This window comes from Juglans regia, chromosome 8 (assembly GCF_001411555.2).
Source record: "Juglans regia cultivar Chandler chromosome 8, Walnut 2.0, whole genome shotgun sequence".
Lineage (NCBI taxonomy): Eukaryota > Viridiplantae > Streptophyta > Magnoliopsida > Fagales > Juglandaceae > Juglans > Juglans regia.
Window position 1 is genome coordinate 10,358,878 of NC_049908.1, and position 23,071 is coordinate 10,381,948.

Here is a 23,071-nt window from a genome sequence, read left to right on the forward strand (position 1 = left end):
CTATTACATTATCATTCACAGCTTATCTTATTTCATCAAATATGATACATAATTTAAGGATTAGTTAATACAGTTACTCAAACAATAGTACTAACAATAACAATGAGATCAATAAACTAATAACAGTACTACAGTTACAGTTGAACCGTTCCTTTGACTTCCTTTGCTTTTTGGATACAAATGTAGAAGGTACCCCCATGCACAGATCTTTCAGAACATCTTATTGCTGTTGGATCAGAGCAGAGATCGAATACATCAGTGCCAATGAGGAGCAGGTGGTCAATGTCAATGCATGTCGATATCTTCGATCAGCCTCACCTCAAACCCAACGACCCCATCTAAGTTAGATACCAATTCCCTCATTTTTGCCGTCACGACATGGAACGGTTAACCAAACACCTCCAATGAACACACGTATGCCAACTTGTTTATAAAAAGCGGCACAAAGAAACATGCTGTTTGTTACCAATTGTCTCTTAACTTTAAGCTGTCTGTTTTTCATGGGAAACTGTGTTGCATACCCTACATCAGAAGATGCCACCGGCAAAGTTATTCTTTCCGACGGCACCGTCCATGAATTTGACAAACCATTAACGGCGGCTGAGCTCATGTTGGAGCACTCCCAACAAGTTGTGGTTGAGCTGCACTCAGCCGTGAATGAGAAGCGGCCAACTCCATTGCCTGCAGACAACATGTTAGAGACCAGAAGGATTTACGTAATGCTTCCTGTTAAGCAGGGAAAGCTTGCTGCATTGTCCAGTGAAGAAACTCGGCGGATTCTTCTGACCGCAAACTCAGTTTTGCGTTCGAGGTCATCGCTTTTGTCTTCGTCAAGGTTTCTTCCTTTGTTCGCTCGGATCTTCCCTTCTACAGGTTTAGGAGATAGGCAAGGGTTGTTGATGCAGAAGAAGGAGAGCGACGAGAGGACTGAGAAGAGCTTTGTGTTAATGGAATCTTTGCCAGAGATATTAGATGGAAGGCCAGACTATTTGAGCAGGCAATTATCAGGCAAGGGATGGAAACCGAGTTTGGATACCATAAAGGAGAATAACATTAAGAAAAAGATGTCTCACTGGTTGTTTAAAAGATGAAGTTTTGTTTAGAGGATGTTATTTACGTGGAGACTTGCTATACTCAAAAAGTAATGTGGTAAAAGTAAACTCATAAATTGAGTGCTTTTATATGATATGTTAGATTGTAAAATTATTTTTATTATAAAATAGATATAATATATCTCATGAAAATACGTCAGTCCGTGTATAACATCATGTACACTTATTCATGAATTGTAACCCCCCAAATCCGGAGGTACGAAGAGTTAGCTCCTTTTATCTAAATCATCTCCCAACAGTTCAATATAATATATACTCCAAATGTTTTATAAATATAAACTCATTTGTTCATACTAAATATAGATGTTCCTTTACAAGGACCTCAACATAATTAATCAACAATTCCACAAGTCTCAATAATTATCAACATCCCTATAAACCAAATCAACATACTAAAATCAAATCTACTTAATATAATTCCTTGAATAATCATATTACCCTTAGGTACTAAATCCATTATCCTAAACTAATCTTGCTCATAGTTCATATTCTTGATTCTCAGTTGAACTATCAAAACTATCTAAAAATATTGAACGTAATTGAGTGAGTTATCAACAACTCAGTAAGCAGTAAACATATACTAGTATGTAAATATAAGCTAATACAGACTGTAAAACAAAACAGATTATCAAATTCTCAGAGCGAACTACATAAAAAATTTATTTACAACAATAAAACATATACAAAATCCTTAGGCATAAACATAACTAAAAAACATCATAACAAAACGTATTTCATGTTTAACTCCAGTAGTATGGTTATGCAAATCCTAGCGGTTAACTGAGTAGAAACAAAATGTGAATATTCCCTTTATTATTCTCGGAGCCACAAGTGTACACACAAGAAAGACCAAGTAGAAAATCACTTTGTTTCTAAAATGATTGCACTAGAAACAGAGATAGCGGTGCCAATATTATAACAAAGGCCACAGTTTTACACCCGTGGTAAGGTAGGAACAAAAGCATAAATAGAGAGTCATGCCAAAAGTTTTCAAATGCAACGTCATTTCATATAAAAACATTTCACTTCACTATCACAATCGTACATCAACCCTCTCAATCACACGTTCAAGACACATACCTGTCACTTTATCAAACCATCTACATTTGTCCCCACATCGACATGTCTAACGACCAAATAGCAACACGTCAACCCCAAACATCCACACATCTCACAATATGTCCAACACAACCAGCACACAATCACAACCTATCACAATACCAACAACCCAAACAGCCACACTATCAAGTCTTCTCTGCCTACAACACTACAACTAGCTACTGCCGACATGTCAAGCAACAAACATATCAAGCAATACAGCTCAAAATACTACCTCAGTGACTCCCCACGTCACACACAAACTAAACGGCAACCTAAACCACCACAATTTGCGTTCATCCCCTCTTACTCCCTAACATTACACTCACAAGATTTTCCAAACAACAACACCCAACAATAGACACAACCAAGTTCTACCATTCAAATATAATTCATAAAAAATCCAGCAACAACCAACCGTTCATATCACACACGTAAAGTACAAAATGGGCCTAATAATCTGGGTTTCATACCTAATCTTGTGTGGTTTCCTAAGGAATTCAAGAGCGAAGCAACACTGTCCCCGGATGTAACTACTATCCTATGAACCAACACAATGACATCAAAAATTGAGTTCACACAACGAGGTATTACATGGCAATAGGGCTAAAATCGAACAAGGGCATTACCTTGGAGTCACTTCGAATAGAGGCTATGCAATACCACTGCTTCCACTGGTCATGATAGTAGTACTAACAAAGAGGATAAATATGGGATTTAGAGAGAGTGAGAACGAACGAGAGACAAAAACTAACGGAGATACAAAGAAGCCAAAAATAGAGATCAGAGAGACTCACCAGCATCAACATTGTGGGAAGATGTTGGCAATGGAGTTCATGAATAGAGATGGTGGTGTACTGGGTATACTGTGAAAACTGTCAATCTCGAGGCAGAGAAATACACACACAAACACCTCAAGAGAGAAATAGAGAGGGGAAAAGGCAACAAGGCCTACTAGCTTTGTCACACACGGCGGAGCACGATGGTTGACACCAAACGGAGAGGAGGGAGTGTAAATTACCCACAAGATTTTGCTGCGTAAAGAGCAACCGGTGATGACATTGACAGTGGCGATGACATTACACAACAGGGAGAGAGAGAGAATTGAAAGGGTGAAATTTATATTAAGACACCGAAATGGCATGGGGGATTTGGGGAGAACGACAAGAGAGAAAATAGGAAGGAGGGAGAAACCGTCGAGGAGAGGGGCAGAAAGAATAGGGAAAATGGAAGAGTGGGCTCTCCTCTTGGGCCTAGGCCTGGGTCTGGGCCTGGTGTTACATGAATGTAAACATCTAATCGAGGAAATTTCGCTTTCTTTTCAAATCTATACTTTTTTTCTCTCTCTCTATGACTATGATTGCCCTGCATTTTTTATATTTAATTTGACTAAAAAGTAGAACTCCAACTCCAAAGAATTATAACTCCAAAAGAAATATTAATAGAACTAATATTAATTGTTAACGACGTATTTCGTAAATGGGTCACCAAACTCGGTCTCTTGCAATATAAGGAAGGTGAGAGCTCGAGGTTGGTGAAACACTTCCAATCCCTAAGTCAGTTTGTTGATCCTTAGAGAGAATTCTTTATATTAGAGGGAACGTGAGAAAGCATTCTAACTTGGGATCCGGCTTTTATACCTCCTACCGAGGTGGTTTCCCTTATCCCATGTCAGAGGCGCCCGTCCTCTGTATTGGGTACCATGCCGTCCTCTTTAATGAAGCGTGGCTCCCTTAGGTCGTGTCCTATGTGGCAGGTTGGTGAGTGCGGCCATCTTCCGCGCATTCTGTTAGGAACAAGGGTTCTCGCCAAGATCTCTATCCATGTTCTGTATCTAGCTTTTTAATGCGGCGTTGCTCCGGTACAATGTGCCTGTGCAAGGTCATGTCAGAGAGGACATCGTCCTATTATTCCACGTTGACCCCCTTCCCGCATTGGCTCTGGGCCTCCATCATCTTGCCTGCTGATAGACCCAACCTTTTTTTTTTTTTTTGGCGCGGGGAGGGACATCCCGTCCATGATTGCATAAAAAGAGTAGTATTGGATGGAAGTGGATGACCATATATATGGTTTATGAAACAGACTATCAAATCTTCTTGTGCACTGGTTCAAATGATTTAAGTATTTTATTGATTATTAATAATAAATAATGATATATACAAATTTTAAATTTATAAGTATTGCGCAAACCTTTTTATAAAAAAGTAAATTTCATTATGAAAAAGTGTGAAAAACTCATTTTTTTTCTCAACGAAGTTCACTTTTCTACAAAAAAAACTTGTACAAAACGTGAGTAATTGGGACTTATTCTTAATATTACTCGTGCTAGTACTATATAAGAACCAAAATTCAGAACGAATGTTGGTTTATAAACTATTGGGTAATACAAAAAGCCCATGAAGCCCAATTGGGGGCACACTTAGCAATGTCCCACCAATTGAGAAAATTCTGAGCCACGTGACTGAAAACAGACCGAAAGGGAGCCCATTTACATCCCAATATTTCAAAAACCTATGTGCATGATGAACATATAATTAAGAAGTGGGAATGGGTCGATGAATTGTGGGTATTTGTTCTGGTTTTTGGGACTATAAACAAGCATAAAATTGAACAATAACCATGCATTTTTTTATGACTAGCTTATTTTCTACTATATTCAGTTTATTGTGTAAATCAATCAGTATCAATTAGTATAATTAATTGACTGTATTTCTAATATTTCTCTAGCCTTATTCCTCTATAAATAGATACATATGTTATGTATTTAAGAACATTTGAGAATAACAAAGACTAGCCTTCAAATTATCTCTCCGGCCTCCTTCTCCCTTCCCTATCTCCTTTTCTATTTTATTTTATGTTCTTGAGCTGTATAAACATAATGTATTGATCAGTTTGAAACTCCGCATTCACACTATTAAACGATGGGATTAATTTCTTCCTAGAATTACACGAGGTGCATTTACGAGAAAATCTTTGCTGAGAGCATGTACACATCGATCCAAAATTAATTGGAACTTTAATATCCTCCGTGCCAATAAGAAAAAATGAAGCCTCATGTGGAGAGAGATCACTCAAGAGTACTGCTTGCCTTGTTGTCAAAAAGTGGCAATGATAACCATGGCCATTCTGTCAATGGCATGAATATGGCTACAGCTACTCAAAGGGGACCAGTTGCGTGCTTATCCACTGCGCGTAGTTGGGCTGCAAAATTAGCTATAGAAACTGTCTTACATGCATCATGCTATATATATATATATATATATAGAATATATATTCCCATCCATACCTTCCCATTCTCCACCCCTTAAAAGGCTATCTATCGTCATCACAGCTCCCAAAACACAACCATTTCTAATAATGCAATTTAAGTTTCTTGCGGATGTTAGGACCAAAGTATGTGGGGATGCATGTGCATCATACTGATCATGATGACTGATGAAGCTGATGAAGCTATCATGCCAAAGGCAAGGACAATGAAATTATAGAACAACAGTATCAGTATGGCTTTGATTTTGACATCCATGAACAAAGAAACTAGCTAGGACAATCGAGAAGACTCCAAGAAAAAAACCAACACCCGGCTTTGGATATATTATAAATTTTCTGCAGCAGAATGATCACAAATATCCACAACTTTGTTCAGTTCCTCAATCGCTACCATCCATTTTATTCTTCATGTGTTGTCATAATCCAGGTTTTGGAAGAATCTCCTCCAACAAAGTATACTTTATTGGAGATGGTGAGAGAAGTACGTGGAAACTGTTGAAAAAAAAAATAGTACTTTTGGATGTTGAAATGAGTTAAGTTAAGTTGTGAATAGTAATATTTTATGGATTCTATTGAGATGAATTTAACCTTTTTAAGTTGAAATTGGTTTAACTTTTTAGGTTAAAATGTATGAAGTAGGTTGAGATGAGTTTAACTTTTTTATGAGAATTTGAAAACGAATGTCACATCAATGATTGGTTTGAGATGAATTGAAATAAGTTGAGTTTGATTCAACAACTAAACACAATCTAAAATTAGGTTTGGGGAGTGAGATGAGAATTTTGTATTTTGTTTTGAAGTTTAAAATATTAAGTTTTAATATTATTATTGTTTTGAGATTTTAAAAAGGTGTATTGGGATTTTAAAAAGTTGAATTGTTTATAATATTTTGTATAGGGATTTGAAAAAGGTGTAATGATGAGATGAGATGAGATGAGAATTTTGTGTTTTGGTTCATGTCCCAAACCTGCCCTAAGTCTTAAACCATTAGAAAAGAGAATCTTTGAAAGCATCACTCAAAATCCAAAATACTTTTTAATTTTTAATTATTAGTTTTTTCATCTAATCATTACCTAATCATTATTCAAATACAAAATTAAATATAACTTTTACAAACTTCAAAATAAAAAATAATATTCAAAAATAATATTTATATAAAACATTTCAATTCAAACGATTTCATTAGTACTACTCACAAAATTCATTAGTCCTTTCGACTCAGAAAATAAAAATGCTCAAAACCTATTTCGCTACCCAAAAAAAAAAAAAAAAAAAATTACCCTATCTTTGGATGTTTAAAAGATATCTTCTTATTTAAGTTTGATTCTTTTTACTTTTTGTTTGCTGAGCCTTTAAGTAAACACAGGGAGTAGATCAGCAAAGAGCTTATCTTTCTGATTTGGTACCAGTTTAAAGAGAATACTACTTTAACAAAGGCTGATTTATTTAAAAAAAAACTTATCTGGAGGGAATAGCTTTGCTCAAAAGCCTCCATAACCACTTTCTACACCTTAATTTGTTTCCCAATCATTACAAAAACCAGTGTGTCTGTTTGTTTTACCTCTAATCTGGATCAGTTTTAACTTTAACTGGCCGGGATATATAATTGCTGTATGGAAGCAAATGACATTTGCTTTTAGGTTTATAAAAAAGATCAATTATATATTGACCAAAGAAACTAAAAATAAAAGGGATAACTTTAATAACTTTATATAATTGGCAAATAAATTTAATTACAAGTAAACCACATATATATATATATATATATGTATGAAACCAGCTTTTTTTTTTCCTTTTCCAATTTTTTTTCTTTTTTAACATGGATATATGACAATAATGGTTAAAGACGTGCATTATTTCACAACCGTGTTAAGAATATAATATAAAATAATAAAATCTACTCATTCTCATTAATTTAAACTTTTGAGACAAGTAGTGATTTTACAAGTCATTGCGTGTATATATACATACACAAAATTTTCAACGAATCCGAGATCGATCTAAGTTGACTCTGCCTTAACTGAGATAAATTTATGGCATCCATCAATTTTGATCTCCAATATCAACTTGACCTGCAACATGTTGGTTTTGACCCAATTTCTTTTATCAACATGGCTGATCACTGGATATATATATATATATATATATATATATATATATATATATATGGTATTAATTTAGACTTTAAAGATCATGCTTCACCTAAATGATCCAGCTATACAGAACCAAATGTATGGTCAACTCATTGCATTTGGTAAATAATTATTCCTTAGCACTAAGCAGCTTGCTCAATTACAAATTGTATTTAATATTTGGCTTTGATAAAAGAAATGGTATTAATATTCTGTTCATTAAAAAAAATGTTAGCAATCTTCTTACTCTACCAAATTCCTACTTATTCTTTTCTAGTTCTCAAAGTTTTTCTTCATATCTTTGTATTCATAACTCCTAATATATATGCACTTGGGGACAAGATCAAGACAGTTTAACTGTTTGATTAATGAATTTTCTCTTAGTAGTGGGTTTTAAAATAGAGAAATTTTATAGCTACCAAGAGATTTCGGTTTTGATATAATACGTTAAATATATTTTATAATAATAGTAGTTTTACAATTTAACATATCAATATATCAAGTTACGTCATTTTATGAATTTATTTTTAAAGGATGATCTTTTTGTAACTAAAACATTTCTCAAAATATATAACTATTAATTTATTTGTTGTCTTCCACCATATCAGAATAATGCTGGTGCCTAATCAAACCTTGTAAATAATTACCTTTAAAACTTAAAAAATTCACATATTATATTAATTTCTATTACTTTTCTGCGCTCCAAACAATAAAATTCAAAAAAGTTGAAAATTTCACTGTAATATTAGGTACATCATGATCATCATGAGCAGCTTTTCAGGAAATATATATATATATATATATATATATATATATGGCTGGCCTCGTTGGCCATTAATATTAAGCTCAAAAACACTCCATTTACAAAAGCTTTTAAGCACGTCCTTGCACATGGATCATCGTAGCCACGTGAAATATGATCCATACTCCATTAGAGACACGTGCATGCGCTCCTCAGAGTACTCTCTCCCTGAGCTTTTTGCAGAGGTTTATTCAGCTTTGGGAAAAGGAATCACATTGGATGATGAATGTAACAACACGATTTGTCAAAACACAGCATAAAGATCGAGAAGACAATACTGTCAAGCCGTCAAAAAGACACACCAATTGCTTATATCTGCGTGTGTGTGTGTTTGTGTGCAAACTGCAAAGCAATATACCTATAAATATATACAATTAAGAAGCTTATCCATGAGTTCATTTTTCATGAGAGAATCTTTAGGGCTTCACGTCACGTACTTGCCCCCTTTGATACAAACATGTCTCTAGAGAATGGGAACGTTTCCCCATAGACCAAAATTAATATACAAGTTCCCATTTAATTATTAATTAGTCAGTGATTTTACAATATTTCTAATAATTGGCAAAGAGAGTGATCCCCATACATGATGTTGATTCCCCGACCATTAAAAAAGGATCTTGTTTTGAGCATAACCCACCCTGGCCACTCAGTGGGTTGGTTTCCAGTTTTCTAGCTATGATTTGCCCTTTGCAACTCTGAAATAATTGATTTGGCCCCATTTTGGATTTATGTTCTCATCTCATTTTATTATTATAATTTTTTTAAATTTTTACACAAAATATAATAAATAATTCAACTTTTTCAAATCTTAAAACAATAATAATATTAAAAAAATAATATTCTAACAATATTTTTTTCGACTTTCATCTTACATCTAAAATTATCTCATTTCTGAATCTAAACCGGCAAAGCCAGGCCGAATGCCTATGCTCATGGAATTCAGAGATAAATTTTTACATATCCTAGTTAGTGTTTTAACATATATAGATAGTAAAGTGAAAAACATTGTCTATATGTTTGAAAAATGACTGATGTCTTAGTTTTGTTAAAGTTATAATAGCTCCCACTATAAATTGTGTGTTAACACATGACCAATTTCTGCATAGCAAAACTCATTTTCAACTGTTCTATTCTCCATATTTGAAGTCAACTGCAATATTTTACACCTCAAATATGTGCAGTTAAATGAAAAGAAAAGGCTCTGAAACATAAACTAGCTGTTAGTTCAGTACGACCTGCATCAATATGCTGTCTGCTGATCTATACATGCTAGCAAACAGTTGCAAATAATAACAAGGAATGACAACAAAGAGAGAGGTAGATCCGATAGAATGTTGAAGAAAACGGCAGCAATTATGGTTCTATATCAAACAATTAATACCCGAGAAATATGGGTTAGTGTCCAGGAGGGCAGGCAGGCAAAGTTTAATGCACCTTGGTAAAACTAGTCATTTCAAATCTATAAGGATGGTGAGACACATCATGTGCCTAGGTCTAGGGCTATATATTTCTTGTTTCTTCATTTAACATTCTCTCATCCTGCTCCCATTTGTATACATAAAGGCAAGCATAAACTTCAGAAGACACCCACCCAATAAAATATACATGAGTTATATATTCAATAATTCTAGAACCCTTGCATTATATTCATAAAAAATAATCAAAATACCAATACATTTTTTTCCCACAAGCTGTTGTGGCAGGTTTCTATGTCAATAAAAAAGCTTGCACATAAATTTATTTAAAAAACAGAGCACAAAACGAAATGCGAGAAGGATGTAGAGTGTCTAAATTGTAATGGGTCATGTTTGATGAACATCTGAGAGAATTCATCACACTTAAATGAGACACCAAAGAATTAGTACAAAAAATGCATGGAGGTAGTTTCACAATAGAGTGTACTACCAAACGAAACAGGTGGACCATCTATGGCATGCCAATATTGCTAGCTTTATGTTATTGATGATTTCTACCAAGAAAATGGGTCGATTGTCTTCTTCAAATAAGGGGACCCGGTTATTACAACCTGGAACTCCTTAGCTGTAATGGAGTTGCGCGCGGCCATGCTTCTTGAAGAAAACAACCCTTGTAGACCGTCTAATGGTCCCAAACCTATGGGAACAAGAATTACAGCAGAGACATATGCTATGCATTAGTAATGGGACCTATATCTTATCCAAAGAGAGGGAATTAATCAACCATTTTCAATATTCTTCAATAATGGGACTACTCAAACTTGTGGTGAGAGTGGGGATAAATCACAATATACTTTGTATTCTAGCTTCAACTATCAACCCTTTTACATTTTGCATTCCTATCAACCCTCGAATACATAAGAGACTGGAATTTGTTAACTTTTAGTGGTTAGATGGTGCAATGTGTGGTGTAAAGTCCTTCAAATATAGGTATTCTTTTAAGATGCAAAGTATAAAAGACTGATAATTGGAAGATGCAAGATGTATTTCCCCCAATATATATAAAACATCAAGAACTGACAAAGTAGATAACTGCCAAATTACTACTATGTACTGCACTAACTAAGGAACAACACTTCACACCAATAATACAAAGACAACAGTACAAAGCACTACCAATGGTAATTCTTCAGCCATGTTTACTTCCCCTGTTCCATGGGCCTCACATCAAACAGTTGCTGCTCAAGCTCCCACCACCTGACCATGTAGTTACCCTACTTATGGTCCTTGTCGACTACTCCTGTTTTGATTCCCACACGTCCGCTTGAGACGCACCAATCACAACATGAATCCTGCATGCATCTTAACCTCCATGTATGTAGTTGTGGATTTGGATTATGTTTAACATACTACTGGAACTGAATTATAGAAGATTGGCAGATGATTTATGCAAGAGAATTATTCAACAAAAAATAGCTGAAGATGGTGCTGCAAAAACTCTCAAAAAAAAAATCAATCAACTTAGTCTTAGTAGGAAAATATTAAAAAAGAATATTGCTGATTAATTTATGAAGATTCTTAACATTAAAGGGTGATCTTTTGACATGTGAAACCCTTAAATGACCGATCCTATAATACTACACTGATCATATATACTAAAATGGTTTCGGCACCAAAGGCTGCTGATCTGGAACTTGGAGTGGTCCTTGTAATGTAGGACCCAGTATAAAAAAAATGACACCGTGGAGACAGGCTAGGGTTACACATGATGACGTGGCAAGAGTGTTGTGGTATCCTGTAGGCAGGAGGTAGAAGGAAGGAACAGTCCCTTTTATAAAAGGGAATGGTAGGGTGTACGGGATAGTGTGGGCGCAAAGGGAAAGGGGAAGTTAGAGAGCCTTTTTAAAGACAAACCCATCTGGCCATCTATCCATATTCATGTGCATTCATTAATCAAATCAAATGTGGGTGAAATAAAAAGTAAAGCAAAGCAAAGCAAAGCAAAACCCCCCTAAAAGGAAAGGGCATGATTCTTGTGGCTTATGAGAGAAGAGTCCCATCCTCCAACCTGACTCCTTTTAAATTGAAAAGTGATCTCAACTCATCTCATCTCATCTTATCATTAAAAATTTTTTAAATTTTTATATAAAATATAATAAACAATTCAATTTTTTCTAATCTCAAAACAATAATAATATTAAAAAATAATATTCTAACAATATTTTATTGAATTCAACTCATCTCAACTCACTATCCAAACCACACATAAATATGCATATGCTTTTACTAATCCCTCCTTGAACGACTTCTTGATCTTATCAACCATGTGTATATCCTCCCTATCTCTCCCTTCTAGCTGGCCACTTCATCATTGGGCGTAAATGTAGAATCTTATCCAAGAACCAAGGGGATGAAAGGGTAAAGTGGTAATTGAAATATCACCTAAGATAAATAAGCTGAATAGGTTTTACATTCAGACCCACTTTTTCTTAATTTTTGAGTAATAGATCTATTGTGCCTCTATATCTTCTTTTCTTTGTTTCTCTGGTAGTTGATCAACCAGATCGAGGACAGATCCGTGATGACTTGCCGGCTTTACTAGGTAACTATCACACACTCATTCGCTTCATCCTGAGTCAAATCTAAGAGCTGAGAGTCTGAATTTTTATAAACATAATTATACACAATTAAAGATAATGACTTATAATAAACATAACGATTCTTTGATTCTTTTGAGTGGTTTGTCATATATAAGATTTTGAGCTCGAATCCGAATATAAATTACTAATAGTATTATTAACTAGTAAGACTAGAGTGTAAACTATTACTCAAATTTAATGTATGAAAGTCAATTCTAGATTTAGATAGTAAGTTGAAATGAAATAAATTAAGATATAAATTAAAAATTAAATAAAATATTATTACAATATTATTTTTTGATATTATTATTTTTTTAAGATTTGAAAAAGTTGAATTGTTTATTATATTTTGTGAAAAAATTTAAAATATTTTGTGATGATTAGATGAGATGAGATGAGTTGATATCAACTTTAAATCTAAACGAACAGAAGAAAAAAAAGTGAATATTGATATTCGTATAATTCTTTTTATAATTATTAATATAATTATATTTTAAATTAAGAGTAAATCTATAAAATGATATTACTTTATAAGATATGTTATAAAAATATCATTTATTAATTTAAAAGCTACATAAGAGATTGTGAAAATGGTAGTAAAATAAAATATATATATATATATCATTTTATAAAAAGAAAAGTTATTTATATTTTAATTTGGAAAGTTTAGGTAATATAATATAATATAGTCGTATAGGCCATGACATAGGTAATAGGTTGGAAGAGATCTAGAGGATACAGTGGTGTGGTGCCAGCTATGTACTTGAAGGATCAGAGGTTCCTCTGACGGAGGGTCGAAGCTGGCATTTTCTTTCCTGGCCTTTCTTTTTTCTCCACCATTTTCCCCTATTTACACTCTAAACACTCGTTTTAAATCCCACATTCTTCTTCTTCTTTTCTCTCTCTATCTCTCTCTCTCTCTCTCGATGACTTGAAAGTCTCCTCCTTCGTTAGAGTAGAGATAAATGTATTTCCTTTGAGAGGGAGAGGGAGAGAGAGAGGGATTCGTTTTTCTTCTGCTGGAACAACATAACGAAAAGAACGAACAACAATGGTTACTGCTCCACGCCCCACCGCTAGTGAAAAGAAGCACTGGTGGCTTACCAACAGAAAGGTAAAACTTTGGTCCTCCATATATTTTTTGGGGTTCTTTTTAATTGCATTAATCATCAAAGTCGAAAGCTCTGTTTGTAATCCATGATTATGTCAGTCAAAATGAATATTTTTCGTCTCGAAATCTTTCTTTCTACATGCAAGTTTAACCCACTGAGGTTTTGATCTTGCTGGTAAATATGTAGATGGTGGACAAGTACGTTAGAGATGCTCGTAATCTCATAGCCACCCAAGAACAGAGCGATATTTCCTCAGCATTGAACCTTCTCGACGCAGCTTTGGCCCTCTCGCCGGGGCTCGAGCAAGCCCTGGAGCTCAAAGCCAGGGCTCTGCTATATCTGCGGCGGTTCAAGGACGTGGCCGGTATGCTCCAAGACTACATTCCGAGCCTGAAAATGGCTAACGATGACTCGGGATCTCTTTCATCCGAGAACTCGTCCCAGCAGCTCTCGAGGGAGCGAGTCAAGCTTCTTGGGTCTGGTTACTTGTCCTCCGACTGGGTTTGTCGGGATCGGGATCCTAGTTTCAAGTGCTTCTCTGTCTCGGACTTAAAGAAGAAAGTCATGGCGGGGCTATGCAAAAACTGCGACAAAGATGGACAATGGAGGTAAAAATCGAGATTTATTATTCCGATCCAATTAATCCATTGACTTTGAATTACTGTACGTTTGTTCTTTCTTGTGAGTTTATTTATGTAAAGCTGGAACGTTAGATTGGTTTGAGTAAATGTACAGCCTGCCATCGTGAATTTAATGTAAATTCACTTTAATTTATCAGCCTCGTTCACTGCATAAACTGATCAGAGGAGTTTTGTAATTTTCAAAATCTTGTTGCGATTCAGTCGGTCGTTTCCCCAAGTGCAAACTGGTTCACGTTAACTCAGTTTCTCTCTCTACGCCATTGATGCAGGTACTTGGTTCTGGGTCAAGCTTGTTGCCATTTAGGGCTGATGGAGGACGCCATAGCTCTCCTCCAGACCGGCAAGCGCCTCGCCAATGCTGCATTTCGCCGCGAAAGCATATGCCGGTCCGAAGACAGCTTCTCCGTCTCCTCCACCATCACTATCTCCGCCACAACCCCTCCCACCACGCCGCCGCGTGATCCGACCGATACCGAGAGCGTAAACCAACTCATCAGCCACATAAAGCTCCTGCTCCGTCGCAAGACCGCCGCGCTTGCTGCCCTCGATGCCGGGCTGTACTCCGAGGCCATCCGCCACTTCAGCAAGATCGTCGACGGCCGCCGTGGCGCCCCTCAAGGGTTCTTGGCCGAGTGCTACTTGCACCGGGCCTCAGCCTATCGATCAGCTGGTCGAATAGCCGAGTCGATCGCTGATTGCAACAAGACTTTGGCTTTGGACCCGACTTGCATTCAAGCTCTCGATACAAGAGCGTCTCTTTTGGAAACGATCCGGTGCTTGCCGGACTGTCTGCACGACCTTGAGCATCTGAAGCTTTTGTACAATTCGATTCTACGGGATAGGAAGCTTCCTGGGTCGGGTTGGAAGCGACAAAACGTGAGGTACAGGGAGATTCCTGGGAAGCTCTGTGCTCTCACTACCAAGATTCAACAACTGAAGCAGAGGGTCGCTTCTGGGGAGACCGGGAACGTGGATTACTACGTTTTGATTGGGTTGAGACGTGGGTGTTCGAGGTCTGAGTTAGAGAGAGCGCATTTGTTGCTGTGTTTGAAGCATAAGCCGGATAAAGCTATCAACTTTATTGATAGGTGTGAGCTTGCAGATGATCGCGATCTTGATTCGGTGAAAGACCGGGCGAGGATGTCAGCTTTGTTGCTGTACAGATTGCTACAAAAGGGTTATTCCAGCGTAATGGCTACAATTATGGACGAGGAAGCGGCCGAGAAACAGAGAAAAAAGGCCGCAGCTGCACTGCAAGCAGCACAAGCAGGGGCAAAACCAGTCCAGCAAACCCAAGAATCCCAATCGGAATCGGAAAACACTTCCTCTTCTTCCAAGTCGTGTACGAATACGTCGGTTTTCCAAGGTGTGTTTTGCCGGGACCTTGCTGTGGTTGGAAGTTTGCTTTCACAAGCTGGTTTTAACCGTCAAATTCCAATGAAGTACGAGGCATTGAGTTGCTGATTGGAGCAATGGAGTTGGTTGGCTGAGAAAATTCAAGTTCTTTTGAGATGTTACCGGCAGGGGAATCTCTGGTTCACCTTCCTCTATCGTGTACAAAATATATTTTTACAAGTACTGCCGGAAAATTTTGTATCCCATTTTCATGTTTCCTTACCTACTCCATGTACAGAATTTTCAGTAACGGATTTTCTACTTTCGGGGTTTGTACAGCTTCTTATGCTTTATCAGGCGTTCAAATCAAATATGTATTAAATTTCCCAGCTTTTAAGCTTGCTTTCAAGATTTCCTTTCGCTCGGCAACATTAATGGTTGTTGGCGTTGGAAAGATAAGTGAATCTGTACTGCTGTTGTAATTGCAGTGGGTGGATCAGAGAGGATGACAGAAAGTGAGAGTGAGAGAGAGAGAGAGAGGTGACTCTGCTTTTCGGAAGAAAGTAAAGGTTACCACTCAATTTCAAAATTGAGATTAATTTTAAGGAGAGTAATGATATACATTATATTTTTATTTTATTTTAATTATATTAAATTTTATATAATATATTCATCATTATTATTTTAATTTTTTAAAAATAATTGTTTTGGATATATCAATCTATTTTATTTCATTATTATAATTTTTTAAAATTTTTATACAAAAATATAAGAAATAATTAATTTTTTTAAATTTTAAAATAAAAATTAAATTAAAAAATTTTATTTAAGAGACTGACTATACATCAGCTTATATTCTTTGCATACCGTGATTTTAATTTTTTTTAACTAATATGTTGAGGCTGATATAAATAATTTTTCTTCTTTTCTATTTTTGCCGATAGTTTTGCGGCTTGCACCCTTTTGGTGGCATGACTTTGAGTGTACCGGCGGGTTATGGAGATGAGGCAGCGATCCAATCAGAAGACAATGAGAAGTCAGCAGAGAGGTAAAAGTTGTCAGTTTTATTCTCAGGTCTGGCTTTGCAGTTTGTACAAACAACTGAAAGGGCTAATACACTGTCTTTATTGAGCGTGGCAACCACAAAAAAAGTAAATGAATATGGGCAAAAACTGTACGTGCACTCATTTTTAGGTATTCATTTATACAGTGATTAGTGTATATTTTTTTAATATAAAATAATTATTTTAATTTTAGTAAAAATTATATATTGATAATTATTTTCTTAATTATTAAATAAAAAATTTTAAAAAATATATATAAGCAGTCAAATTGAAAGGACAAATTCAAGCGGCAAAATATTATTTTTCTAATCAAATTTTAATAAGTATTCCAAACTTCCAGCCATACAAAATTTTATAAAAATAAATTTATAAATTAACATAATTTTATATAATACGTTAGATCCATTTTATAATAAAAATTATTTTACAATCAACATATTATATTAAATCAAGTCAATATATAGATTTACTTATATCTTTGTTGCTAAAGCATTTATCTTTATAAAATTATGTTTTAAGTTCTAAGTGTTTTAATAAAATAACTTCTAAAAATAATATGATTTTACAAAAGTATCTTAATTTTAAAACATGGCTATCTAAAAAGTTGTATAAAGATTTATATATATCATGCATTTAATCATCTTTTCCTTAACATCTTTTGATGTAATATTAAGTTATAAGTACATAAATAAAACATAATAATTTTTTTTATTATTTAATATCATATTATAGAATCAGAATGATAAAATAATAAAAAATAATGTTACTCTTTACAATATTTGAATTAAGATCATATTATTTCTAATCAATATTTAATATTATTAAATTCTCATATTATATTTTTTTCTAAGCAACTCGATATATTATAATTAAAGGATGTAGAAATATATGAGTAAGGGTTAAGGATCCTGACGAACACTATTTCTTAACTAATGCAGCACTATATAAAATAAAATAAGAAAAAAGAAGAAATGGGCCCTAGAAACAAATAAATGTTTCTTGCCCCTCCCTGCTAGGAGGGAGCCATAGAAAGTGACGGTTTTTATACAATTTAAGAGTGAGATTGTAGTTCCATGATTGTAGCCATGGTGATTGTCGTCGCAAAACTCCACACTCTCCCAAAAGAGTACATGTGATTCTCGTGTTAGGGGCAAAAATAAAAAAAAGTAGGGCTCGTGGATTGTGGCGGAGAGAGACTACCAAGGGACCAAAGAGGAGGTGGTGACCGTCGGGCGCCAACAGTTTGAATATTTTACTTAACACTTTACATATAAGAGTATCCTAGCAAAATTTTGTAAAAGCAGTAAAATAACCGTAAAAATGGATAGATTACAGTTTAGATTAACTTTGATAGATTTCAGAATATGTGTTGGCAAGTGGTGCCCACGTGCCTGTTTCTTTGCAGCCATAACAATCAAGTCTAAAGGATCTGATGATGGCGAATCCGTTGGTCAGATGCATATGGTGAGAAAAGCTCCCGAAAGGGGTGGCGCATGAGGCCCACGGCCCCACACCTGATTGTTAGCGGCGCATGAGGTCGATGCGCAGCAATTTTTGCCAAACTGCCACTTCTCTTCGAACAATTTGTAGTTTGGGATCCTTCTCGTGCCAAGCATGTCTCTTGGATGTTGTTGGAAAACTATAAATCTATATCTTTTAGTCTTAGAAAAAGAAGAAAAAGATGAAAAAAGAATAAAAAGAGAGGGAGAATGAGGGGGATGTCGAGAACTCCCCATTTATATTTATCTCTTTGAATTACTGCTAATATAAAGCACCCAACATGATTTTTACCAATAATTTTTATTTTTTACCATCAAGTACTGTGGCATTAAATACATGATTGTTTCGCGGCTTTGCCTAACGGCAAGAGTAATTAATTGTAAAGAGGACCTTTTAAGAGGGTTGTTGGGAATCAATGAGCGTTTCAACTTCCCAAATCTACATTAATGAGGTTAAATAATTTCAATAGGAATTTCTTCAATAGGAATTTCTTCCATTCATTAAATTAAATTATTTAATTTTTAAAAAGAGAAAAATATATACTTTATAACCATTTTAAAAGGAAAATATTAAAGATATTCACAAAAAAACTTATATATCCATATGACTTCACAATTTTTTTCTTATATTTTATATTTTTTATTAAAGTGGTATGCAGGCGTGGATATATAAATTTTTTATGAGTATAGTTAGCGTTATCATTTTAAAATATTCAATACTTTTTATATAATATATTTTTAAGAGTAATGTTAGATACAATCATAAAATACTTTAGTATTTCACAATCATTTTAAAAAATAGTGAGATTTATTATTAAAAAATTAGTTTTTTTTTATGTATATCTTGTATTTATCATTTTTTTTTTAAAATATTATGCAGCGTTTATACACTCCATAACTACAAATACAATTTCAAATATACTATAGAGTAATAAAAGGGAAGTAAGAAGATAATAAGTCTATCATTATCCTTAGATCAAATTGCATGCATGGCTTCCGCTTCCGTTCACAAGGAAAGCCTCACCATACTACATTTGGGAAAATGTTTGCGAATGTTTGTGAATAGTAGTGAAAAGTAATGAAAAAATAATAATAATATATTAAATAGTAGTAAAAAGTAGGCAAAACATAATAAAATAAGAAATAATAGTAAAAATGTTTGAGAATACCTTCCTGAGTACTAATTTTTTATGGCCAATTTTTAGTGCTAAAATTGTCTGTTTCTTGCTTGTTCAAGACTCAAAGACAGCTACGACACATGTTAAGCCACATATTAATTAAGTACATTTACGTCTTTTTATAATACAGTCCCTTAATTATTGTTGATTTCAAAAACTTTAGTTATAGTTTGGTAGTCTTTAACTATTTAATTTAGTTATAGATACCACAAAGTCTGTTAATAAGAATAGAATAAAAAACCAAAGAAGCAAAGTTTATAATCATTTTCTCGAGGGCTCTTAGATAAATGGGTTACCTAACTGTAAAATAATGACCCTTAGTTCGAATTCAGCTATAAATAATGATATTCATCATCTTCTTATTATTTTGTTATATAGTATTAGTTGATTGAAGACTATTTATTATATTTTTATTTATTAATTTATTATCTAATATCATATCATAAAATGATATAAAAATAATAAAAAAAATGACGATGAATAATTTTTTTTTTTTTATACTTTTGTTTCATTGCAATGGATTAAATAAGAAAACCCTAGTTTTATTTTCTATCAAATTGGACAAAATCATGCTTCCACGCTACTCAATGATTATGTTGGCCTTTTCTTTTCTTTTTTAGCCCTAAGTAGCTAGACTCCATAGCTAGCAAATCGAGATGGCATTGTTATCTATGAGCATTGAAAGATGTTTAAAATCATTTCGACTATAATTGAATTGGGTTGAAATAGGACATGATCAAGCTCTATATACTCACATGTTGCTCGATTTCCAAGTTGTTAAAATAATTATATATCGTCACCAACACACTCGATATGGATTAACGACTCACTTATCTTATTTATAAACTATAGAAATTTTTCAGCTTTGGCCCACTTTTTGCCAACTATCTTGCACATTTCCTTTTTTAATTAATTAATTAATGCATATTTCCCTTGCTCGAACAAATTAAAAATGGTTATCATATGGAGGAAAATGAAATCTAACACAACCCATGTTCTCAAAATGACAACCCACTTCTGTGCTTGCTAACTCCATTATTGTATGTGACATTTCTCACAGCTCACTTCTGCCGAGCTATATATATGATTCTTTGACATTTTGATGTTCAAAGCCAAACGGAAATTAAGCATTGCTCTAGCTGGAAGCTTTGTATTTTAATTAAGCTCCACGTGACCATAGATTATAATATTTCAAAGACTATGAAAACAACATAATTTTTGGCTGATTTTGAATGGTGGTAACCATGGGCGGGAACCCTTGTTTTGCACGACCATGTTTCTTAATTTTAATGAGAAAACTGATTAAAAAAAAAAAGTGGTTTCCTATAAGAAAATGATTATATGTGACTAGTTGTCTATTATGAAAATGAATTTATTTTTATAATAAACAATTATTTTCTAATACATAATTGATCACAAATATAATATATATATATATAGTAATATTACATATAGTCGTGAAATGCATAAACGCTGTGTAGTCGCTTTGAAAAAGAGTGAGATCTATTATTAAAAAATTAATTTCTTTTCATGTGGGTCTTATATTTATTCACTTTTTTCAAAACGACTACACGACACTTGTATACTTACGATTACAAGTATCATTTTTCATATATATATATATATATATATTTACAGTATCGTGCTTAGCAAGGCGACATACAATCTAATGCTTGACAATTTTTATGGGAGATATCTACTTCTACTACGTTTCATGCAGTCAGGTTTTGAATTTCAGAGTAGAAACATGCATGATAGAATAGTTTGGATAGGATGCTCTTGACTCTTGATACTTGGCGACACGTGAAGGCAAGTTGCCCGCTATCTTTGACTTTTAAATTGTGTTAGAGCCAGAAATAATCAACGGTAATCTTCAATTGGACCTATGATATAAATTATATACTACTTCAGGCCATTTCGAGCATTTATTGGGTTATCACATAGGATTCTATTATTTTATTTCAGTAATGTTAGTTACAATTATAAATTTAATAAATATTATATATTTTTTTTGTAAAAAGAGTAGAGCTTATTTTTATAAAAATTTTTTATTTTTTTCACAAAAAATACACAATACTTACCTATCTCATTATTATAAATATCATTGTTCTGTATAGTTTAGGAGCATAATTTTTATTTTAATGCGGCGTAAGAAAAGGTGTTACTCACGACTCACGAGGGGCACCCAATTTTTGTTTTTACTTTATTCTCTAGTCAGAGGCTTTGGGGGAGACAAATTAAATCTAATCCATGAAATTGGTACTTATTCCATGAGCATCCAATGAAGAAAATGTGAGTCTAAAGTGGTAATTCTCTCAATGAGAATCGGTTGCAAATTAAAGGGTCATACTTCTTTTTTCTTTTTTTCCTGCAATGGGTGGCCTCGCCTAATGGCTAATGCTGCACATAAAATCTTCACAAAAAAAAAAAAGTGTTACGTTCACAAAAAAATTATAGAAAAATAAAACTCACAAATTAATACGACAATTTGTAAATTTTATTTTGTAGAATCTGTTTGTAAATTAAATATTTCGTATTCTTAAATAAATGATGAATATATTTTTTTCTTCTTCTTAAATATATGCATTTCGTACGACCTAATGATGCTATATAGTATCCTCCACTCAACCCTTATAGATAATGATCAAATGAGATATCTTTTTCCCCCACAAAAAGGAAGATTTTTTTCACGGGAGAGACGGTTGATTGAATCCCGTAATTAATTGCTCTAGAATGGAATGGAATGAAAAGAAGGTATCAAAGATCATTACGTCAAATCACCTCAAGCTTCTTGATCATTCACGGGAAATACAATGGTTTGATTGTTGAAATTATATGTTTGCATGTGATTTCTGAAATTATTCATTCATGGGAAAGCAATAATTGCTAAGTAAAACAACATGGCTATGAGTTCCATTAATCAAAGGGTTTATGATTTACCACTTCCCATTACTGGATCCGTTCCATATTATTATCTGCAGTATATAAATAATATCTTAATTTTGAGAAATGATATTTACATTTTTATACAAGTTCTGCGCACTACGTTTGAAAAAAAAAAATGAATGACTCTATGATTCACATAAAAAAATTACTTTTTTAATAGTGAATCTCACTGATTTTCAAAATGAGTATGCGGGACTTGCACATTCTAAAGACTGTATCTAGTATTACTCTTTAATTTTAGATTTTTTGGAAATAATTATGGTTTCTTATGTTTTTTTGAGAAATGATATTAAAGAAAAGTAGAAAAATGGTGCTTTGTGAGAAAAAAATTTCTAAAAAACGCTGAAGCATTCCCTAGCTAATGTCTGATTCCGTGATGGGCTTCATAACATTTTCCTTTGTTTCTACAACATCATGTGTTGCATTGGCAGATCATGGGGCTTGTTTTGAAATGGCTCTCAATATTATAGTCAATTCCCTGGATCACTATAGTTTTCCCATGACTTCTTCGGCTATGTCTTTTGTGGGCTTTCTCTTTCCCCTGTTTTTGTATGCAAAGTCTTTATCATGGGCCTTATCTGGCCCTTTTAATATCTTTTTTATAGAAATAGATACGAGAATTTAAGTCCTCTTAACATTTATTTATGTTGTTCAATAAATTTAATTAGATTTTATCAGATTCTTGCCAAAATCTAAGGGGCATCAAGTGTGAGAGAGATAAATACAGTTGTTGTGTACTGATTTGAGAAATTCTGATCAGTAGGTCCCCGTTTGAGAGCTCATAACTATGTTCATCTACCATTAAACTTGTGTATGTAGCTTGCCCTGTAT

General features: G+C 34.0%; 2 protein-coding genes across 2 annotated transcripts; both read left to right on the forward strand.

Annotated features, from left to right (window-relative positions):
* The first annotated feature begins 500 nt into the window (after positions 1-500).
* LOC109004105 lies at positions 501-1,091 on the forward strand. The gene has a single exon (XM_018982528.1). It carries the CDS (start codon positions 501-503, stop codon positions 1,089-1,091), a length of 591 nt encoding a protein of 196 aa, XP_018838073.1.
* A 12,156-nt stretch (positions 1,092-13,247) lies between these two features.
* On the forward strand, positions 13,248-15,942 carry LOC109020600. Its single transcript, XM_019003099.2, has 3 exons — positions 13,248-13,579; positions 13,764-14,185; positions 14,488-15,942. The coding sequence occupies exons 1-3, from the start codon at positions 13,517-13,519 to the stop codon at positions 15,680-15,682; spliced, it is 1,680 nt and encodes a 559-aa protein (XP_018858644.2). The 5' UTR covers positions 13,248-13,516; the 3' UTR covers positions 15,683-15,942.
* Positions 15,943-23,071: the final 7,129 nt, after the last annotated feature.

What these genes read in the sequence shown, in the direction of transcription:
- LOC109020600 (XM_019003099.2), top strand. Translation starts at nt 13,517, where the DNA reads ATGGTTACTGCTCCACGCCCCACCGCTAGTGAAAAGAAGCACTGGTGG. An exon ending in GGTGGCTTACCAACAGAAAG is followed by an intron (nt 13,580 to 13,763) that starts GTAAAACTTTGG and finishes GTAAATATGTAG; the next exon opens with ATGGTGGACAAGTACGTTAG. An exon ending in GACAAAGATGGACAATGGAG is followed by an intron (nt 14,186 to 14,487) that starts GTAAAAATCGAG and finishes CCATTGATGCAG; the next exon opens with GTACTTGGTTCTGGGTCAAG.
- LOC109004105 (XM_018982528.1), top strand. Translation starts at nt 501, where the DNA reads ATGGGAAACTGTGTTGCATACCCTACATCAGAAGATGCCACCGGCAAA.